This window comes from Choristoneura fumiferana, chromosome 30 (genome assembly GCF_025370935.1).
Source record: "Choristoneura fumiferana chromosome 30, NRCan_CFum_1, whole genome shotgun sequence".
NCBI classification, from domain to species: domain Eukaryota; kingdom Metazoa; phylum Arthropoda; class Insecta; order Lepidoptera; family Tortricidae; genus Choristoneura; species Choristoneura fumiferana.
Window position 1 is genome coordinate 2,143,159 of NC_133501.1, and position 19,323 is coordinate 2,162,481.

The 19,323-nt window shown below is 53.0% G+C and overlaps 3 protein-coding genes across 3 annotated transcripts; 2 read left to right on the forward strand and 1 right to left on the reverse strand.

Moving 5' to 3' along the window:
• Positions 1 to 5,073: 5,073 nt before the first annotated feature.
• Positions 5,074 to 6,367, forward strand: LOC141444458 (uncharacterized). The gene is made up of 2 exons (XM_074110007.1): positions 5,074 to 5,859; positions 6,134 to 6,367. Exons 1-2 carry the CDS (start codon positions 5,074 to 5,076, stop codon positions 6,365 to 6,367), a joined length of 1,020 nt encoding a protein of 339 aa, XP_073966108.1.
• Positions 6,368 to 7,077: 710 nt separating this feature from the next.
• On the forward strand, positions 7,078 to 12,913 carry LOC141444459 (uncharacterized). Its single transcript, XM_074110008.1, is given in 4 exon segments — positions 7,078 to 9,144; positions 9,248 to 11,540; positions 11,606 to 11,697; positions 11,699 to 12,913. Coding segments are annotated over 4 exon segments (5,667 nt in total).
• Positions 12,914 to 17,244: 4,331 nt separating this feature from the next.
• Positions 17,245 to 17,739, reverse strand: LOC141444460 (uncharacterized). The gene has a single exon (XM_074110009.1). It carries the CDS (start codon positions 17,737 to 17,739, stop codon positions 17,245 to 17,247), a length of 495 nt encoding a protein of 164 aa, XP_073966110.1.
• Between the last annotated feature and the right edge of the window lie 1,584 nt (positions 17,740 to 19,323).

A 19,323-nucleotide genomic window follows, 5' to 3' on the forward strand; every position in this document is an offset into this window, starting at 1 on the left:
CAGTAAGGTGGAATTTTACCTTAGTAAGGTGGAATTTTACCTTAGTAAGGTGAATTTTACCTTAGTAAGGTGGAATTTTACCTTAGAAGGTGGAATTTTTACTTAGTAAAGGTGGAATTTTTACCTTAACCTACTAAGGTAACCTAACCAAAACCTAACTAAACCTAACCTATACCTAAAACCTAACCTAAATCCTATACCTAACCTAACCTATACCTAACTAACCTACCTAACCTAACCTAACTAACCTAACCTAACCTAACCTAGTAACCAACCTAACCTAACCTAAACTAACCTAACTAACCTAACCTAACCTAACCTAAACCTAACCTAACCTAACCTAACCTAACCTAGACCGAACCTAAAACCTAACCTACTAACCTTACCTAACTAACTAACCTAACCTAACCTAACCTAACCTAACCTAAGTAAGGCTAACCTAACCTAACCTAACCTAACCTAACCTAACCAACCTAACTAACCTAGTAACCTAACCTAACTAAATAACCTAAACCTAACCTAACCTACCTAACCTAACCTAACCTAACTAAACCTACCTAACCTACCTAACCTAACCTAACCCTAACTACCTAACCAACCTAATCTAACCTACCTAAACCTAACCTAACCTAAACTAACCTAACCTAACCTAACCTAACCTAACCTAACCTAACCTAACCTAACCTAACCAACCTAACCTAACCTAACCTAACCTAACCTAACCTAACCTAACCTAAGACCTAACCTAACCTAACCTAACCTAACCTAACCTAACCTAACCTAACCTAACCTAACCTAACCTAAACTAACCTAACCTAACCTAACCTAACCTAACCTAACCTAACCTAACCTAACCTAACCTAACCTAACCTAACCTAACTAACCTAACCTAACCTAACCTAACCTAACCTAACCTAACCTACCTAAACCTAACCTAACCTAACTCTAACCTAACCTAACCTAACCTAACCTAACCTACCTAACTAACCTAAAACCTAACCTAACCTAACCTAACCTAACCTAACCTAACCTAACCTAACCTAACCTAACCTAACCTAACCTAACCTAACCTAACCTAACTAACCTAACCTAACCTAACCTAACCTAACCTACCTAACCTAACTAAACCTAACCTAACCTAACCTAACCTAACCTAACCTAAACCTAACCTAACCAACCTAACCTAACCTACCTAACCTAACCTAACCTAACCTAACCCATCAGTCGTCTGCCACCCACAGACCGAGAAACAGCGAAATCAGAGCGCTCCGCACTTAAAAATTGCTAAAAGTGGCCATATTAGCCGTAGAGACACGCGCAATACATCAAAAGTTGCGTAATAGTAAGGCGCATACGCGCACAGTGAAATCACACGTGATAAGTGACAGTGACACATAAAAAAGTGCGAAATAGTGACGTTTTTGAGGTTAAAACGAAGTTTGGACCATAAAACTCGTGATTACTCGAGTTTGGCTAATTGGATTTTTACGAGCGAAGTGCCGCGCACTGCGCCCTGACAAGCCCCGTCTTTTGACGCATCGCTCGGCTTCCTGTGACGTCACGCTGAGACGCCACAGTCAAAAAAACATAAACCACGTGTTGGCGTGGTTTCGTTTCCGGCCATCAGAGAGAGCTGAAATTTGGAGACCTCGTGCGCCGCATCAGCAGCAGCTCGGAACCGCAAGTCGCTGATTTTTATGTCTTATAATTTCTTTTTTAAAAATAATTCTGTGTTCGAACTTTGACAGTTAATTACTTTTTACCAAAGTGAGACGCGCGGTTTTTGAAACTGCTTAAAGTTGCGCGCTAGTTAGTTCTATCAAATTTTAACTTAGAAAAATTTTAAAGGCTCTAGGACTTAAAATTTTTTTGAAAAACCAAATTTTTGTATTTTCAAAAATTTTTACATTTTCATATGACGTAATTTTTCTGTGCATTGTGTTCTGTGCGCCTCTTCTTTCTGTATTTTCGTCGTATTTTTTTCGGAATTTTTCGCCTACCGGTTCGGGAGTTATTTAATTTTTTTCAATTTTTCTTTATATTTCCTAAATTAATTGTTTTTAATTGTTTCTGACCACGGGTTGTCTTTAGAGTGGTCATATTACCGACCGAAGCGGCAGCCGGGGTCAGAAAGAATCAAAAACAAAGAAGTTGAACTTTTTCGGCCATTTTGTTTTTTGATACCAGGTTTTATTTTTCGATTATCTCTCGAACCCCTCGTCGGAAAATTCCGAGAAAGGTGTCCCTGATACTTACTTTTCGGCCCCTATCCATCCTTATCAAAATTTTTAATTTTTGACGCACAGAAATTTTTTGTCCCGGGACCCCTTTAGGGAGCAAGAGGAGGTCAAGGGAGCACCCCTGGAGAAATCCCGGCAACTCTGCGACGTCTGGTTCAGGAGTTATCAGCTCCTAAAGTTGGAGTTTGACAGCTCGGCGGCCATTTTGTTTCTCTTCCAGCCGTCATAGCTCCTGAACTAGGAGTCCTAGCGACCTGCGGTTTTCTTCGGTGGACCCCGGGGCTCAGCATCTACCCGCCCCTCTAGGTTTCAGGCCGTTTCAGCGCTTGAAAATTTTGACTCCCGGAAGTGGTCCCGGAGGAGAGAGGAGAGAGAGCGAAGCCGGACAGAGAAGGTCCCACGGTTCTACGACCACCGGGAGTGGAGTTATAGCCGGTCAAAGTTGGACTTTGACAGTTCCGGCGGCCATCTGGGTAATTTCAAACTCCGATATCTCCGAAACGGGAAGTCGTAGCGACCGGGGGTTTTCTTTGTGCAGAAGCCCGGTCGAAGGTCTACCCAACGAGATTGCTTTCAGGAAAATCCTGGACTTTTCAGCCTGAAAAATTTTCAGGTCTCCGATTTTCCTGAAACCGGTCTCCAACGGTGCGTCTCAGCGAGCCCTTTTCAGGGGGAAAACCGCGTCTCGATCTGACCACTGGTCCTGAGATACGGCCTGGTATCTGATTTCGGCGGCCATCTTGGATCCGATACCGAAAGCGGAAACCGGTCGTGTCTCCGGATCCCTTGGAGCTAGCGGGGCGTGCTTGGTGTCCCTGAACGCGGCTCAAAGAGAGCTATCCTTTGGGTGGGGTTTTGTAGCTCTACCTAGAGCCGCTTGTACTTTAATTTAAGTTTTTTGTTATTTTCATTCGTGTGCAGATTTAAGTTAGTTCTAAGACTAGCAGTGTACACTGCTAACTTATATTGTTTAGTAGCCGGTGTTTGCCACTTTTATTTTACCTATGTTAGTTTTAAGTAGATTTAAGACCTGTACTCCATAGTGCAGTAATTTGTATTAAACTTGGCTCTACATAGAGCTCGAATTTCCTTTTTCAAAAATTTTCTGTAATTTATATTTTTACCTCTTTTACTTTACTTACTGTACTCCGTACAGCGTATCAAACTGACAAAAACTATTTATTATACTGTTGATTTTACTTCCACTTTTCGCAATACACAAGTTGTAGAATCTTTACAACTTATACAAGTCTGCAACTTGTGGATATTTGACATTCTTCCTTTATACGAGGAAACACCTATCTGCCAAACATGTTAGGAATGAGGACCCCGGCCAAACGTCCGACTGATAACCAGAGGTCACCAAACGAGCCAACAGTTGACAACAACGTGAGGCGAAGCATAGGCGAGTGGGAAGCGGCAAATGCCGACTCCACACCCACTTTGCCACCAATAACGAAGCAGGCGGGTCCTGCAAAGCCAAAAAACCTCGCTAAACAACAAGACAGCGGACCATCAATAGCAAACAAGACGTTTGTAAAAACGCCAACCATGACATCGCCAAAAAGGAAATTCACCAATAGAACGTCGGAAGCGCGAGCCTGCCTCCATAAGGCAAAATTGAACCTCGAGAACTCAAAAAATCTAAAAACGGAAATTAAATTGGTTTTTATCAGCTCCCTTGACCGACTCTATGAGTTGGTCAAGGAAGCTGAGGCCGAGGTAGGCAAGCTTAAGACAAAAGCAGACAAGATAGCCACGAAAAATGTCGACCAAGAGCAACCCGCTACCAACACACCCCAACGACCACTCATCGACCAGGACCATCTGACAAAAGCTCTGGAGGACCACGCCAAATTAATTGCTGAAAACTCTCAAAAGATGATAGAGCTGAAAGCGCAAATGGAGCAGCACCAAGAGGCGTTGAAAAATGCGCCTACGCCTACGTATGCCGAGGTCACTGCAAGCCACTCCGAAAAAACGTCTCAGGGGCGAGGAACCCTGCACTCTGTCTGTGTTACCTCGACAGACGAGACGGAGACCGGAGAGCAGGTCCTCAATAAGATTCGAGAGGCAGTGGACGCCAAAGAGGGGTGGATAAAGGTGGAGAGGGTAAGGAAGGCAAGGGACAGAAAGGTTATAATCGGATTGAAAACGAGAGAAGATAGGGACCGGATAAAGGAAAGGCTGAAGAGGGATGGAGTCGATCTTAGCGTTGAGGAGGTCGAAAACAAGGACCCGTTGCTGGTTCTCAGGGGTGTGCTCGCAGTCAACACTGACGAGGACATTATGAAAGCCCTGAGAAACCAGAATCGGAGTGTTTTTGGAGACCTCAACGCTGAAAACGACCGAATTAAGGTGAAGTACAGGAGGAGAACGCGGAATCCCCACACCAGCCACGTTGTCATCAGCGTCTCGCCGACCATCTGGCGCAGAATGCTGGATAAGAGCTACGCACACATTGACCTTCAGCGTGTTCGGGTAGAAGACCAGACCCCGCTTGCGCAGTGCACTCGCTGCTTGGGTTATGGGCACGGCAAAAAATACTGCACTGAGTCCGTAGACCTATGCAGTCACTGCGGTGGTCCACACCTAAGGGGCGAGTGCGCCGACTTCTTGGCTAAAGTGCCCCCAAGCTGCAAAAACTGCGTAAGGGGCGGGTTGGAACGCGCGGAGCACAATGCCTTTAGCCACGACTGCCCAACGCGGAAAAGATGGGATGAAATAGCGAGGGCATCTGTGGCTTATTGCTAAGGGCAGCCAGAAGATAAAGGGGTTGTATAAAATAGTGCAAGCGAACCTCCGACGATCCAAACTGGCGACCGACGAGTTAATGATCGAGGCGGAGAAGCGCGGAGTAGCAGTCGCACTCATTCAGGAGCCCTATGTGGGGTCGATTGGGGAGATGCGGGGTCGTAGAGGGGTCAGAGTCTTTCAGAACACCAGTGTAGGAGACGGGGTTGTAAAATCTGCAATAGCAGTCTTTGACCAAGAGGTAGACGTTGTGCAACTGCCTCAACTCACCACGAACAACATCGTGGTGGTGAGGATCCAAACTGGTGCCTGGGTGATAACTTTGGCCTCAGTGTACCTTGAGTGCCCCAAACACGACCATCCCATAGGAGCGGACCTGGATAGCCTCGCCCGAATAGACCGTGAAATCGGCTCGGCTGGTTGGATTCTCGGAGGCGACGTGAACGCCAAGAGTGTATGGTGGGGAAGTCCGGTAAATGACCACAGGGGGGAGGAGCTTGCTGGCTGTCTGGACGAACTTAATATGGCCATACTAAACAGAGGAAAAATCCCGACCTTCGATACTATCCGCGGGGGAAAAAGGTACCAAAGCTTCGTCGATATAACAGCCTGCTCGATGAACATCTTGGACCTGATCGAAGATTGGAGAGTAGAGGAAGGTCTCACGTGCTCGGACCACAACGGAGTAGTGTTTCACATAAAACTCGAAAAATCTAAAGGCATTGGAATAATTAGGACAACAAGGAAATATAATTCAAAAAAAGCCAATTGGCAAGAGTTTAATGGTAAACTTAACCAATTGTTGCGAGACAAAAATATTACAAATTCAGAAATAGCAAACATAGATAACATAGATGAAATAGAGGTAACCTTACAGAAAATTATAGAAATCTTAACAATAGCCTGCAAACATTCTATGCCTATTAAGAAATCTAGAGAAACACTTACCGTCCCGTGGTGGTCCGAGAAGCTCGCGGAGATGAAACAAGAGGTCGCTCGTAGGAAGCGTAGAATCCGTTGCGCAGCCCCGGCCCGAAGATCGAAGGTGGTCAGCGAGTACCTAGAAAAGAAAGCGGAATATGAGGCGGAAGCAACCAAAGCCCAAATAGATAGTTGGAAAGATTTTTTGTGGGAAACAGGATAGAGAAGGAATGTGGGAGGGAATATATAGGGTGATAGGGAGGACGTCACGGAGGGAAGAGGATTTGCCACTGGTGAAAAATGGAGAGGTTCTGGACGCGAAGGGCTCTGCTAAATTTTTAGCGGAGACTTTCTACCCAGAGGATCTCACAACCAGCGACAATGAACAGCACCAAGATACCCGACGGAAAGCGGAGATGGTGAATGCTGGGGAGCAAGTTGGAACCGTGTGAGTTTGACTTTGACAGTTCGGGCGGCCATCTTGGAAAACTTCCGACTCCCATATCTCGCGAACGAAGGGTCGTAGAGGGACGCGGTTTTCTTCGGGAGGGTGCCCGACTTGAACTCTACCTGACGGGACCCATTCCGGACGGAAATCGGGAATTTTTCAGCCTGAAAAATCAGGACACCGGATTCTGCTGAAACAGGTCTCAATCGGTTCGTCTTGGCAAGCCTTTCACGAAACCGAAAACCCCGTCTCGATCGGACCACTGGTTCCGGAGATACGACCTGGTACCGGTTTTCCGGTTTTTGGTACCAGAAACTGAAACCGGCCGTATCTTCGGAATCCGGTGTGCTAGAGCGTCGGGATTGGTGTCTACGTGTGGGGCTTGAGGAGAGGAATCGATTGGACGCGATTTTGAAAACTGGTACCGGTACCAAAAATTAAAACCGGTTTTTCTCCGGTCTCCTTGGGGCTAGCGAGTCGGGAGTAGTATCCCCTATCAGGGCTCGAACAGGGGATCATTAGGGGACGGTTTTCCGACCTGGTGCTGGTACCGGTTTTTGGAACCAGTTGTACCTCAGGACTTCTTGGGTCTGGGGGGTCGAGACTGGTATCTCCGTGTAGGGCCCGAGAAGGTTGAACCCTGAGGACCGGTTTCAGCAGGATCCGTACCATCAATAGCATCCACGTACACACACACATACTTAAGCACGCAGGATGCCTCCCAAGCCCACCCACCCAAAACCAAAGCAGACCACCCGCGGCCCTCGACCAGCGCCAATGAGCAAGCCCGCCACCAGCAAACCTCTCAGGGACTTGGTCCTCGAGAAGGAGACGGCAGCAGCAGCAGCAGCGAACCCGCTTCTGACTCCCCCTCCTCAGGACCCGGACGCCATAGCGGACATGGAGAAAATCCAGTCATATGTGGGACCGAGGAGCACCCCGGCTAGCCCGAAGACTGACGAAGGGGACATGTCGGACTCTTCGGTCATCTCCATGTCTCCGGGAACACATTTGTCCCGGAAAAGTCTACTCATGGGACCAGGTAGAAAGGGACCGGGCATCGAAATGGACCATGCCACCAAATTAGCCAACACGATGCTACAGGAGGGAAAGACCGCCCTTGAACTAGCGGGAAACATGAAGCGGGAATGCAAGGTTAAATGCCTTGACTGTCTGCAGGTGCTCTACGAGACGGCACTGTCGCTGTCGGACTCCAGGTCGAGACACAAATACAATCTCGAGCGCGAAAGAGCGAGGAACGCGCACGAGATTGTTAGGCTTGAGAGGCTGCATGCCAGAGAAATGGTGGAGGTGAGGGAAAAGGTGGTGGTGGGGCTGGAACAGATTCTGGAGGTATCGGTGAGGACCGCAAAGCAGACGGACAGCGTGCGTAACTGGTTGGGCTATGAGACTGAGACCCCGTTTAAAACCATAGGGGAAATTAGGGATTCCGTGGAGGAGGTCATGACGGCGGTGACCAAATTGGGCTCAGGAACAGACTCCTCCGATAGTGCCCAGGTCAAGAGGGTGGAAGAAGATGTCTCACGACTGCATCTCCAGGTGACTCAAGTCTCCAACCAATTGGACGAAATGAGGAAGACCCTGGATAAGCTGGCGAATGCGTCGGCAAGGATCCCACAGACCATCGAGGGTCTTATGCCGATCGTAAAAGAGGCATCTGAAGAGACACCACGCGAGAATGGAGCGGCGGAAGCAATCACAAATCTCGCCCGCAAAATTGACCTCCTCACTGCAACCACGGAGGAACTCAAAGCTCTGGGGGCGCGTGAGCTGCAACCTACAATGCCCGAACCGGCGGAGTTCGAGACCGAGTTCAGGGAGCGGCTGGAGGCGATTAGCTCGGACATGAGGTGCCTCACCGAGGAAGTAAGGTCGGAGAGCCGAAGACCGGTGGCCCCGCCTTCGACCCTGAACACGGAGCTGGCGCTGGCCGAGCTGAAGGACTCCGTTGACGCAATGGGTAGGGAAGTTGCTCAGCGCTGCCAGAGTGGACCGGTGACGTACGCTCAGGTGCTGAAAGGGCGGAAGGGACCCCCAATTCCAAACAATAACCACACGGTCATCGTATCGTCAAAGGACCCAACGAAGACCAGCGAAGGCGTCCTACTAGAGCTCGACAAAGCAGTAAGTGCCCAGACAACCGGGATGAGGCTGGAGGGGGTAAGAAAAGCCAGGAACCAGAAGGTGGTGGTAAATTGCGCCAGCCAGAACGACCTTGAGCTACTCAGGAAAGCAGCAGAGGGGAAACTCAACGCAGAATATCCGCGTATGAAGAATCCCCTAGTCTGCATACGGGACGTCCTTAACTACCACAAGGACGAAGACCTCCCGCAGATGCTGCTTGCGCAAAATAAGCACCTTCTGAGCGACCTAAAGATAGAAGCCTCCGACCTCAAGCTCAGATATAGAAAAAGGGCAAGGAACCCTTTGTGCTGCCACCCGGTGTTTGAGCTTCCGCCGGCTGCCTGGAAGAGGCTTGTGGAGGCCGAAAAGGTCTACATAGGTCTCCAGAGGCAGAAGGTGGAGGACCAATCCCCCCTTGTACAGTGCACAAGGTGCTTGGCTTATGGCCACACCAAGACACTGTGCAGGGAGGTGAGCACGAACTGTCGGTTCTGTCTGCACTGCCACGGACCACAAAAGTGCCCGCAGGAACAACCGGTGTGCATCAACTGCACAAGGGCAGGCAGAGACCAGGCAGAGGCGCAGCACGAGGCGTTCAGCCAGGAATGTAGAGAAAGACAGAAGTGGGACGCCTTGGCTAGGTCCAGAATAGCGTATTGCTGTTGATACGGTGGTGCCGGCACAAACGAGACCATCTTCCCCAACCCAAATCCTGCGTCATGAAACGCGGTTCCTACAGGCTAATTTGCAAAGGGCGAAACTGGTGACGACAGAAATTTACCAGGCCATGCAAAGCACTAACACCGAGGTAGCGCTGGTGCAGGAGCCGTACGTAGGCAGGGGAGGGGAGATGGTGGCGCCACCGGGTTTCAGAGTGGTCCAGTGTACGCTGAACCGCACTAAGCCCGTAAAAGCGGCAATAGTGGTCCTAGGCGATCGGGTCAAAATTCAACATGACCCACAACTGGTGACGGAGAACATCGCGGCGGCCCTCCTCAAGATCGGTAATACATCAATTGGAGTAATCTCGATCTATTTCGAGGGAGACCAGGACATAGATGTTTATATTGCCAAGCTGAGGGAGGTAATGCTTGGACTTGGAGCGGACAGCTACCTGGTGGGTGGGGATGTAAATGCCTGGAGCTACTGGTGGGGAAGCAGGTCGGAGGACCACAGAGGGGCAGCCTACAACAGCTTCCTCAATGAGGTGGATCTGCATATCCTCAACGAGGGGAACACACCCACTTTCGAAACGTATCGGGGAGGAAAGCTTTACACAAGCATAGTAGATGTTACGGTGTGCAGTGAGAACATCCTGTCAAGAGTCCACGACTGGAAAGTAGACAGGAATGTTACTACTTCAGACCATAACGCCATAAGCTTCGCAGTGTACAGCCAGACTCCCCCGGAACCAGTACCCAAACACACAACCAGGATTTACAACACCAGGAAAGCTGATTGGGCCAAGTTCAGGCGGGTTTTATCAGAGGAGCTCGTAGGAAAAGACCTCACGGTACATACCTTAAGCAACGTGAGAGACGCAGCGCAGGTGGAGGAGGTAGTAAATTCTTACATCAGCGCCGTCTCAAAAGCATGCGAGGAGAGTATCCCCAGGTCCGGAGCTCCGAAGGTAAAAGCCATACCGCCGTGGTGGTCCGAAGAGCTGGGCCGATTGCAAAAGGAGGTGTTAAGACGGAAAAGGCGTATAAAAAACGCGGCCCCAAGCAGAAGGCAGTATGTAGTCGACCAGTACCAACAGGCGAGGGTCGACTACGCAAACAGAGCAGCGGAAGCTCAGACGGCTAGCTGGAAAGAATTCTGCACCACACAGGAAAGGGAGTCTATGTGGGACGGAATTTATCGAGTTATTCGCAAAACGGCTAGACGGCGAGAGGACACGCTGCTCAGGAACGAACAGGGGCACACCTTAACACCGAAACAATCGGTCCAGAGACTAGCTCAGTGCTTCTATCCGGATGACAGCAGGGAAGGTGAGTCCGAACATCACAGGCGCATCAGGGAGGATACTGAGGGAGAAGCCCCCAGAGTGGAGCTGAACCTCAAAGACGAAGACCCTCCGTTCACGCTAGTGGAATTGGAGGCGGTCGTCAAGAGTATGAACCCGAAAAAGGCCCCGGGGTCGGACGGACTCACAGCGGACATTTGCGCAGAGGCTATTCAGTGCAACAGGGAAGTGTTTTTGGGCCTAGCCAATACCTGCCTGAGGCTAACCCACTTCCCCAGAGCCTGGAAGTCAGCTCATGTCTGCATTCTGCGAAAACCCGGCAAGGAGGATTACACACAACCCAAATCTCACCGACCGATTGGACTGTTGTCGGTGATGGGGAAAATCCTGGAAAAACTCCTCGTCAACAGGATCAAGTGGCATATCCTCCCAACCCTGAACGAACGCCAGTATGGGTTTATGCCGCAGAAGTCGACGGAGGACGCCCTCTATGATCTACTGAGACACGTCAGGACAGAAGTGGAAGCAAGGAAGCGTATTGTTCTGCTGGTCTCGCTGGATATAGAGGGTGCCTTCGACAACGCCTGGTGGCCTAAATTGAAAACCCAATTGGCAAAGAAAGGTTGCCCGAGAAACCTTTATCGAGTGGTGTGCTCATATTTAGAGGATCGCTCGATAAAGGTGCACTACGCGGGCGAGGTCAGCGAAAAGCAAACGACGAAGGGTTGCGTTCAAGGTTCTATCGGGGGTCCTATATTCTGGAATATTATTCTAGATGACCTCCTACAGCTACTTGATGACGCAGGTACCCTTTGCCAGGCTTTCGCTGACGACGTCACCTTAGTGTTCTCGGGAACAAACTCAGGGGAGATAGAAGCAAGAGCAAACCGGACACTCCAAAAAGTGGTCGAATGGGGCTCCCACAACAAACTCAATTTTGCACCTCATAAAACCGCAGCAATGGTCATCACGCGCCGACTTAAATGGGACCCAATTCGAGTGGAGATGGCTGGAACCGAGGTGCAGCTTGTCGATGAGGTCAAACTGCTGGGACTTACCATAGACCGCAAGTTAACCTTCAACTCACACGTGGCAAAGACCTGCCAGAAGGCTGCTAACATCTACAAGCAGCTTGCGTGTGCGGCAAGGGTGTCATGGGGTCTCAACGGTGACATCATCAAAACCATCTACGTGGCGGTGATAGAGCCGATAGTCCTGTACGCTGCAAGTGCTTGGCACGAAGCAGCCAACAAACTGATGGTGCGGAATCAGCTTGATTCAATTCAGCGCGGTTTCGCCCAGAAGATCTGTAAGGCGTACAGGACTGTCTCTCTGACATCGGCGCTGGTCCTATCGAGAACCCTCCCACTGGACCTGCGCATCCACGAATCGGCAAAGCTGTACGAGGCAAAGAAGGGCATCAGCGAGGACTACGTACCACCGGGGAGGGAAGTTGAGAGTCGGACGGACGCTATGAAGAGAGCGCACCCGTCAAAGACCGTCTCTGTCGACTACATTAGCCTGGAGGAATTCAACCAGGAGGTGGTGGACAGGCATGGTTTGGAAGGCCCACAAATTTACACAGATGGTAGTAAAATTGAGGGAAAGACGGGAGCGGCACTCACATGGTGGGAAAGAGGCGGAGAAATTCGACACTCCACCTTCAAGTTGGCACCCTACAACACCGTGTATCAGACCGAACTGTACGCGCTCCTCCGGGCAGTGCAAGTCGCGATGAAACACAAGGTGCCGAGCGTCAGTATTCTCAGCGACTCCAAGTCCTCGCTGGAAGCACTCAAAACGCCATACACCACACACCCCCTGGTCCAGGCAATCAAGACCCAAACCGAGCAGGCGAGGGATGCGGGAGTGGTCACGAAATTCTTTTGGCTGCGAGCTCATATCGGAACGCCAGGAAACGAGAGGGCAGACGAACTGGCAAAGCAAGCAGCTTTAAAGAAAAAGACCGCTCCAGACTACGATAGGGTGCCGGTGTCCTTTGTCAAAAGGTCGATAAGACTCGAAACGGTCGAAAAATGGCAGATCCGCTACGAAGCCTCCGAGACTGGTGCGATAACCAAGAAGTTTTTTCCACAAGTGAGGGATGCAAACAGCATCTTAAAGAAGCTCAAACTCACGAACTACTTGGTTCAAGCCTTTACCGGACATGGAGGTTTCGCAGCGTATCTACACCGTTTCAAAGTCAAGGATGTACCCTCGTGCATCTGCGACCCAGCCATAGACGAGGACATCTGGCACATTATCTGTGAATGCCCTCGTTTCGGCCCGGACAGATTCGAGCTAGAGCAAAAGACCGGAGTCAAGGTCACTCAAGACAGCTCGGTCTGGGTACAGTTGCTTGGATCAGCCAAGAATAGGGATCCCACGAAGACTTTCCTTGAGAAAGTAGTCTCGGCAGCGTGCAAACGCAATAAGTAAAGAACACACATACACACACACGCACACACACACACAAGCACACACATGACATCTTTTCCCCCGAGAGTCTCAGAGACGACGCTCTTCTTTAACTCTAAATTATTTAACTATTCAAGTCCCACACCAAATAGACAAACCCAAACTAAAACAAGTCGCGACAACTGAGGCTATTTTTTGCATGCACTGAGTTGTCTCTGTACATCGCCGCAGCAAATAAACAACAAGCATCCCTGACGCATGCATCTCCCGCCCACATGACAGGTGAGTTCCGGACGGAGGACGCATCCAGAAAGCCGGCGGAGGCCTATGGAAGCCGCAATGGAAGCCTAAACGGGGATTGAGACATAGTTTCTCCCTGGCCTTTCAGCACTGGCTGGGGTAAGGATCTGTTGTGGCCCACGGGTACTCCCGCCAACACTGGAGCGTCCAGCCGTCCGGAAAGCACTCCTCATCCCACCCTAATTGTATTAGCAGCAGGACTAAGCGATGGAAGCAGAACCGAAAAGAAGGGCAGCGCTAGGAGACAAGCGCAAAAAAGACCGAAGATGCAAAACATCGCGCATCAAGGGTAACCCCACCCTAAAAGATGGCACTCACAGCCACAGAAGCGGTCAACAAAAAGATCTCCGACCCACTCTTCCATCGCAGGGCAAAAGAAAGGCAGCCCTTAGTCATAAGTCATGTATGCGTCGGGCATCGAGCTGGGCGATCTTAGTTCATAGAATAGATGTATAGAGACAATAGATTAAGTTAGATTAGTTAGAAGGGCGAGGGTCGGTCAAGGAAGTAACCACTGGGGAAAAACAACAGGGAGACCGACCTTAGCACCCCGCGGAGTCTAAACGGGAGAATGCATGTTTCTCTCCCGGCCTTCCAGCGCTGGCTGAGGTAAGACCCGCGCGTAGTATAAGCTCCCCCCCCACGCATGAAAATAGCCAAAAAGTTTTTGGGGTTGCCATCCGAATCGCTATATGCCTGATTCTCATTTCTAGAATCAGGCTTAGAGTTGTTCGGGCGACAACCACAGAAATCCAGGGCGCGAACCGGTTTTTAGTCGGTAAAAGTCCGGCACTACTGGGCCCTCCATTCCCAGTGTCCATGAGGATTTTTTCCGGTTCGCGCCTAATCGTAAACCACTTTTGTAAAATAGAGCACGGACCCCTGGTCTGTGGAACCACTGTAAAAATGGGACGCGGCGACTGTTGGAGTAATTTTCAACAGTCACAGGCAACTGTCGCTGCCTCTCATTTACCTTACCAAAAAAAAAAAAAAAAAAAACCTAACCTAACCTAACCTAACCTAACCTAACCTAACCTTTTTTTTTTTTTTTTTTTTTTTTTTAACGGTAGGAAAATGCTTTACGCATACGACCGCGCCGTGGGGACAGCGCGGAAGTTATGTGGGACTCACCTCCCCCGTAACCTTCTTCCAACTAGCGGAAGAAGGGGGGGAGGCATACCCACTAAAAACCTACCGGTATTCCTTCTCTTGCCATTTGCGGATGCCATGGGAGCAGTTAGTGACACCACGGCATCCGCTGGCCGCCCCAGCCTATGCCGGGGCTTCCGCGCCAAGAGGAGGGGGACCAGGAATACTTAGTCCTCCCCCTAGACTCGTGGACCATAACGGCCAGCAGGGGATCCCCATCCCCCGCCGACTGGCACCACTAGGGTTGGAGGGCAGCAGCAAACTGCCGCCTTCTCCTTCCCACCCGTCTGCGCCGGAGCGGGTGCGCGAGGGGATCGTTCTCACGCTCCCGCTCCCTCTCCTCCTTCTGCGACATAACGTCTTCGCAGAAGGAGGCGACGGCCTCCCAAGAGCTCTCGCTGCTCAGCATGGCATTAACGACGCTGGGCAGCGAGAGATCACCGCCGATCGTTGCCACCAGGGCACGGCGCTGAGGGGTCCAGGCGGGGCACACCTCTAAGGTATGCTGAGCCGTATCCTCGTCAGCACCGCACTCGTGGCACGAAGCCGTCTCCTCCCTTCCAGCGACCTTGTGCAAGTACCGTCCGAAGCATCCGTGGCCGGAGAGCACCTGCACAAGACGGAAGGTCAGGGACCCGTGCTCCCTCTTGCACCACTCAGTGAGTACCGGGCGGATGGCATCAGTTGTGCGTCGACCGAACTCAGCCTCCGCCAACTCATCCGCCCATTTCACCAAAGTAGCCGCCCTTTGCAGCTCTCGGGCGTGGGCCAGTTCTTGCGGGGCAAGAGTATCGCCCCGGGCCCTCCTCTCTATCCGGTCCCGGTATGCATCGGCCAGCACCACTGCCTCGATCTCCCAGGGAGGGGTGCCAGCCAAGGTGCCTGCCGCTGCCCAGCCCACCGTGCGGTAGGCGCGGCACATTCTCACCGCCATTACCCTCTGGGGCTTTCGTAGGAGGGCTTTATTGGCGGCGGTGAGGGCATCCGCCCATATGGGGGCCCCATATAGGGCCATGCTTCGGATGACCCCTGCAAACAGTCGTCTGCAGGGGACATCGGGTCCGCCTATATTTGGCAGGAGCCGGCCCAAGGCTCCCGCCGCACCCACTAGTCGGGGAGCCATCTGTCGGAAGTGCTCCCCGAATTCCCACTTCCCGTCGAGGTGGAGGCCCAGGTACTTGATGTGGGCCTTCACCTCGACGGTCTCATTTCCGACACGCAGGTGCGCGTCGCGCGGAACCCTCCATCTCGGCCCTCGGAAGCAGAGGGCCTCCGTTTTAGGCAGAGAAACCTTAAGGCCGAGGGCTTCAATGCGACGCACTACGAGTTCCGCCCCCACCTCAGCCCTCCGCTTCACCTCCGCATAAGTGGCGCCCCGGACAGCAACCAGCGTATCATCTGCGTAGCAGATGACTGCCATCCGAGGCAGCACCTCTCCACGGATGGCCCAGTCGAATCCTATGTTCCACAGCAGGGGCCCTAGTACAGACCCCTGAGGGACTCCACAGGCCATCCGTCTGCTCAGCATCGCATCCCCCCTCCCGGTGTAGAGCACTACCCGATCTATGAGGTAGTGCCCCACAATCCTCCGGAGGTAGAGGGGCACGCCGTGATATCGGAGCGCCTCCTCCAACACTCCGAAGGGAAGGGACCCGAAGGCGTTTGCGATGTCGAGCGACACCGCCATGGCCCCCTGCCCCCTCCTTGCCGCTTCCTCCGAGAACCCCTTCAGGGTGGATAAGGCATCCAGTGTGGATCGCCCTACCCGAAACCCGAATTGGTTCTCCGAAAGGCCCGGGCCCACCTCCGAAAGATGCTGGGCGATACGGCCAGCAATTACTCGTTCGAGAAGCTTGCCCGTCTCGTCCAGCATCACCAGCGGCCGATGTCCAGAAGGGGAGTCCACCGGGCGGCCCTCTTTCCGCAATAAGACGAGGCGCCCCTCCTTCCAGCACCTAGGGAAGCTCCCTGCGGCTAGACAATCGTCGAAAAGCGCGCAGAGCCGGTCCCCCAGGTGCTTCAGGGCGATCGGCAGGATCTTGCCGGGAACCCCGTCCGGTCCTGGTGCCTTGCGGTACCCCTTGAGCCGGCTGACCGCCCTGTACAGTTCTTCCCCCGTTACTGGGGGGGCTTCAGGGGGGTCCTCTGGCTCCTGCATTGGTGCCGCCATGCGCGGTGGTTCAAACGGAAGGCTTTCTGGAAACAAGCCTGAAACCACCGCGCTCAGGACTGCCGGCTCGAAGTCCTCCGTGGCGGGGGCCACCTTCAGTTTTGCCCGCACCATTCGGTACGGGCGTCCCCAGGGGTAGGCATCCAGAGTACTCAAAAACTCCGTGTACGCGGCGTCCTTGGCCCGAGAGATGGCCGCCGAGAACGCTTTTTTAGCCGCTCGGAGAGCCTCTAGCAGGCGCTCCTCCTCCCCAGGCAGGCGGATCCGCCGTCTGCGGCATCTGGTGAACGCGCGTCGGGCAGCGTCACTGGCGATTCTCAGGTCCGCAAGGTCCTGAGACCACCAGTACACTCCCTCTCTGGGGGCGAACTTTTTCGCCCGGGGCATTCCGGCGTTACAGATTGCCGTCAAGTCTCGGCGGAACTTGACGGCTCTTTCCTCGACTCCCAGAGACTGGGGAGGGTCAGCGGCCCATGCCTGCACCACCGCAGCCTCCTCCGCCCGATCCCGGTCGAGGCGGGACAGCACCCATCTCGGAAATGCCCCGCCTCTTCCATCTGCCACCCGAGCTCGCGACCCAAGGGGCGCTTTGGAGATCCTGCACCTTATGTAGAGGTGATCAGACAGGGTCTCCATTTCCTCCAGAACGCGCCACTGACTGACACGTGCGCCGATAGCAGGGGTTGTGAACGTTAAGTCCACAATCGACCCCCCCTGCTGCCGGACGCAGGTGTCAGCGCGTCCTATATTCTGCAGAACTAGGCCGACCGAAGCGGCCCAGTCCCGCAGAAGTGCCCCTCTCGTGTCTGTGACAGGGGAACCCCAAGCCGCACATTTGGCATTGAAGTCCCCCCATCAAGACCACCTGAGACGGTGATGCTCTCCTCACTACCGGCTCCAAGGCCCCCAGGAAACGCTCAAATTCCCTGAAGGGCCTGTTAGGGGAGAAGTAGACACCAATGATGACTACCTCTCCCCAGTTGGCTGCCGTATATCCGGCGCCTCTTTCTCTCAAGGAGAGGCGGTGCAGTCCTGCAGTCGGCACCACCACACCCACAGAGCCCTCCGTGTCCCCGACCCAGTTTGGATGGGAGGGAACGAGGTAGGGCTCTGCAACAACCGCCACGTCGATGCGCCACTCGGCTAGGACCTGCATGAGCAGGTCTTGAGCACGAGCCGAGTGGTTGGCATTCGTCTGCAGGAGTTCGTAATGCAGGTTTGCTGGCATTAAGACACCTGCATTACGTTCTCTTCACCGGCCAGCTGGCTGCCACGGTTGGGTAGGGCCCGGGTCGAGGGGGCCTTACTTTTGATCGAGGGGGGGCAGCACTTTGGTCCCCCCATCACGTGTGCGTGCGAGCGGCCTGCTTGCGCGCAGACTGCGCATTTCGGCGTGGCTTCGCAGGCCGCCGCCAGATGGCCCTCCTTGCCGCAGCGGAAGCATTTGGCCCCGTGATCCGCTTCTGAGGGGCACAGGGCCCTGGTGTGGCCCAGCGCCATGCACTTGTAACAGCGCATGGGCAGGGCCTCCACCGGCTTTATGGTGGCTGTGGACCACCCCAAGACCACTTTGCCCTCCTTGGCAATGGCCTTGGCGGCCACGGCAGGGCACCGAATGAGGGCAGAGGCTTGCCCCCAGGGGCCTGCCCTTATCGTCCCCACCTTCACCACTTCGGGAGTGCAACGGCCGATTGCCGCCAAGACTCCGGCAATCTCCTCCCGACTCACCGTCTCGTCCATGCCGGAGATTTTTAATTCAGCAAGTTTGGTGGGCCGGGTGACGTCCACAGAGTCGCCCACGGCCGCCTGAAGCTTTTCTGCTAGGCGGTCGGCGCTCGCTTCAGGGTTTTCTCCCCCCACCTCCAGCATTTTGGAGCCAGTCATGGTCGTCCTGACCTTGACCGACTCCAGCCCCACATCAGCTAGTTTGATAGAGGTTCTGGCCTTCACCAGAACCTCAGAATAGCTCATTGTGGCTCCCTCCTTGATCGTGAGCACCACCGCAGCAGTGCGGGGTGTCACAATTTTCAGCGCCTTCGTTGGTGGCGTTTTAAGTGGGGCAGGAGTCTGGGCTTTTCCCTTCACCGCCTTTGCCTTTCGGCCTACCACCTTTGTCCAGGGCGCTTCCGCCCCGAAGGTGGTGTTGGGAATCGGCTCTTCCTGTCGGCTTATACCGGCCACCGGCTGACTCTGAGTTTGTGGGCCCCGGATAGGCCCATTTTTAACCCCCATCAGTGTGCCCGCGACTTCCTTTCCTGGCTGGGGCTGGGAGTTGGGGGTAGTTGCCGCCTTTTTGAGCTGATGCCCTGCCTTAGCCCCTGCCGTTGCCTTTTTAGGCATAGGTGAGGGTTGCGGCTCCCGCATGGCGCCAGCAGCCAGGTTTGGCTGTGCTCTCGGACGAGCAGGTGGTTCCTGACGCCTGTCAGCTGCGAGCGGAGGTCTCAGGACCGGCTCCGGCGGGAGGCGCGCCTCTAGCTCACCCAGGCGGGCATTGATCATCCCGCCAAGAGAGACCCGAAGATCGCGCCTCAGCTCGTCTATGACCTCTTTGAGGTCAGCACCCGCCGTCTCCTTGGCCACCTTAGCAGTACCTGCTCGCGACTTTTCAAAGGCCATTTTAAAGGCCCTTAGTTCCGCGCGGACAATGTCCAGCTCTCTAGCAAGCCGGTCATTATCCGCGCGGAGACGGCGGTGCTCTTCGGCCGGAGTGATCGTGCGCAGCGCCTCGACTGCGTCAATAACTCCGGCGGCGGCATTGTTAATGGCGCCCCAAGTGGTGCCCTTTATGTGACCACTCTTTTTGATTTCGGCC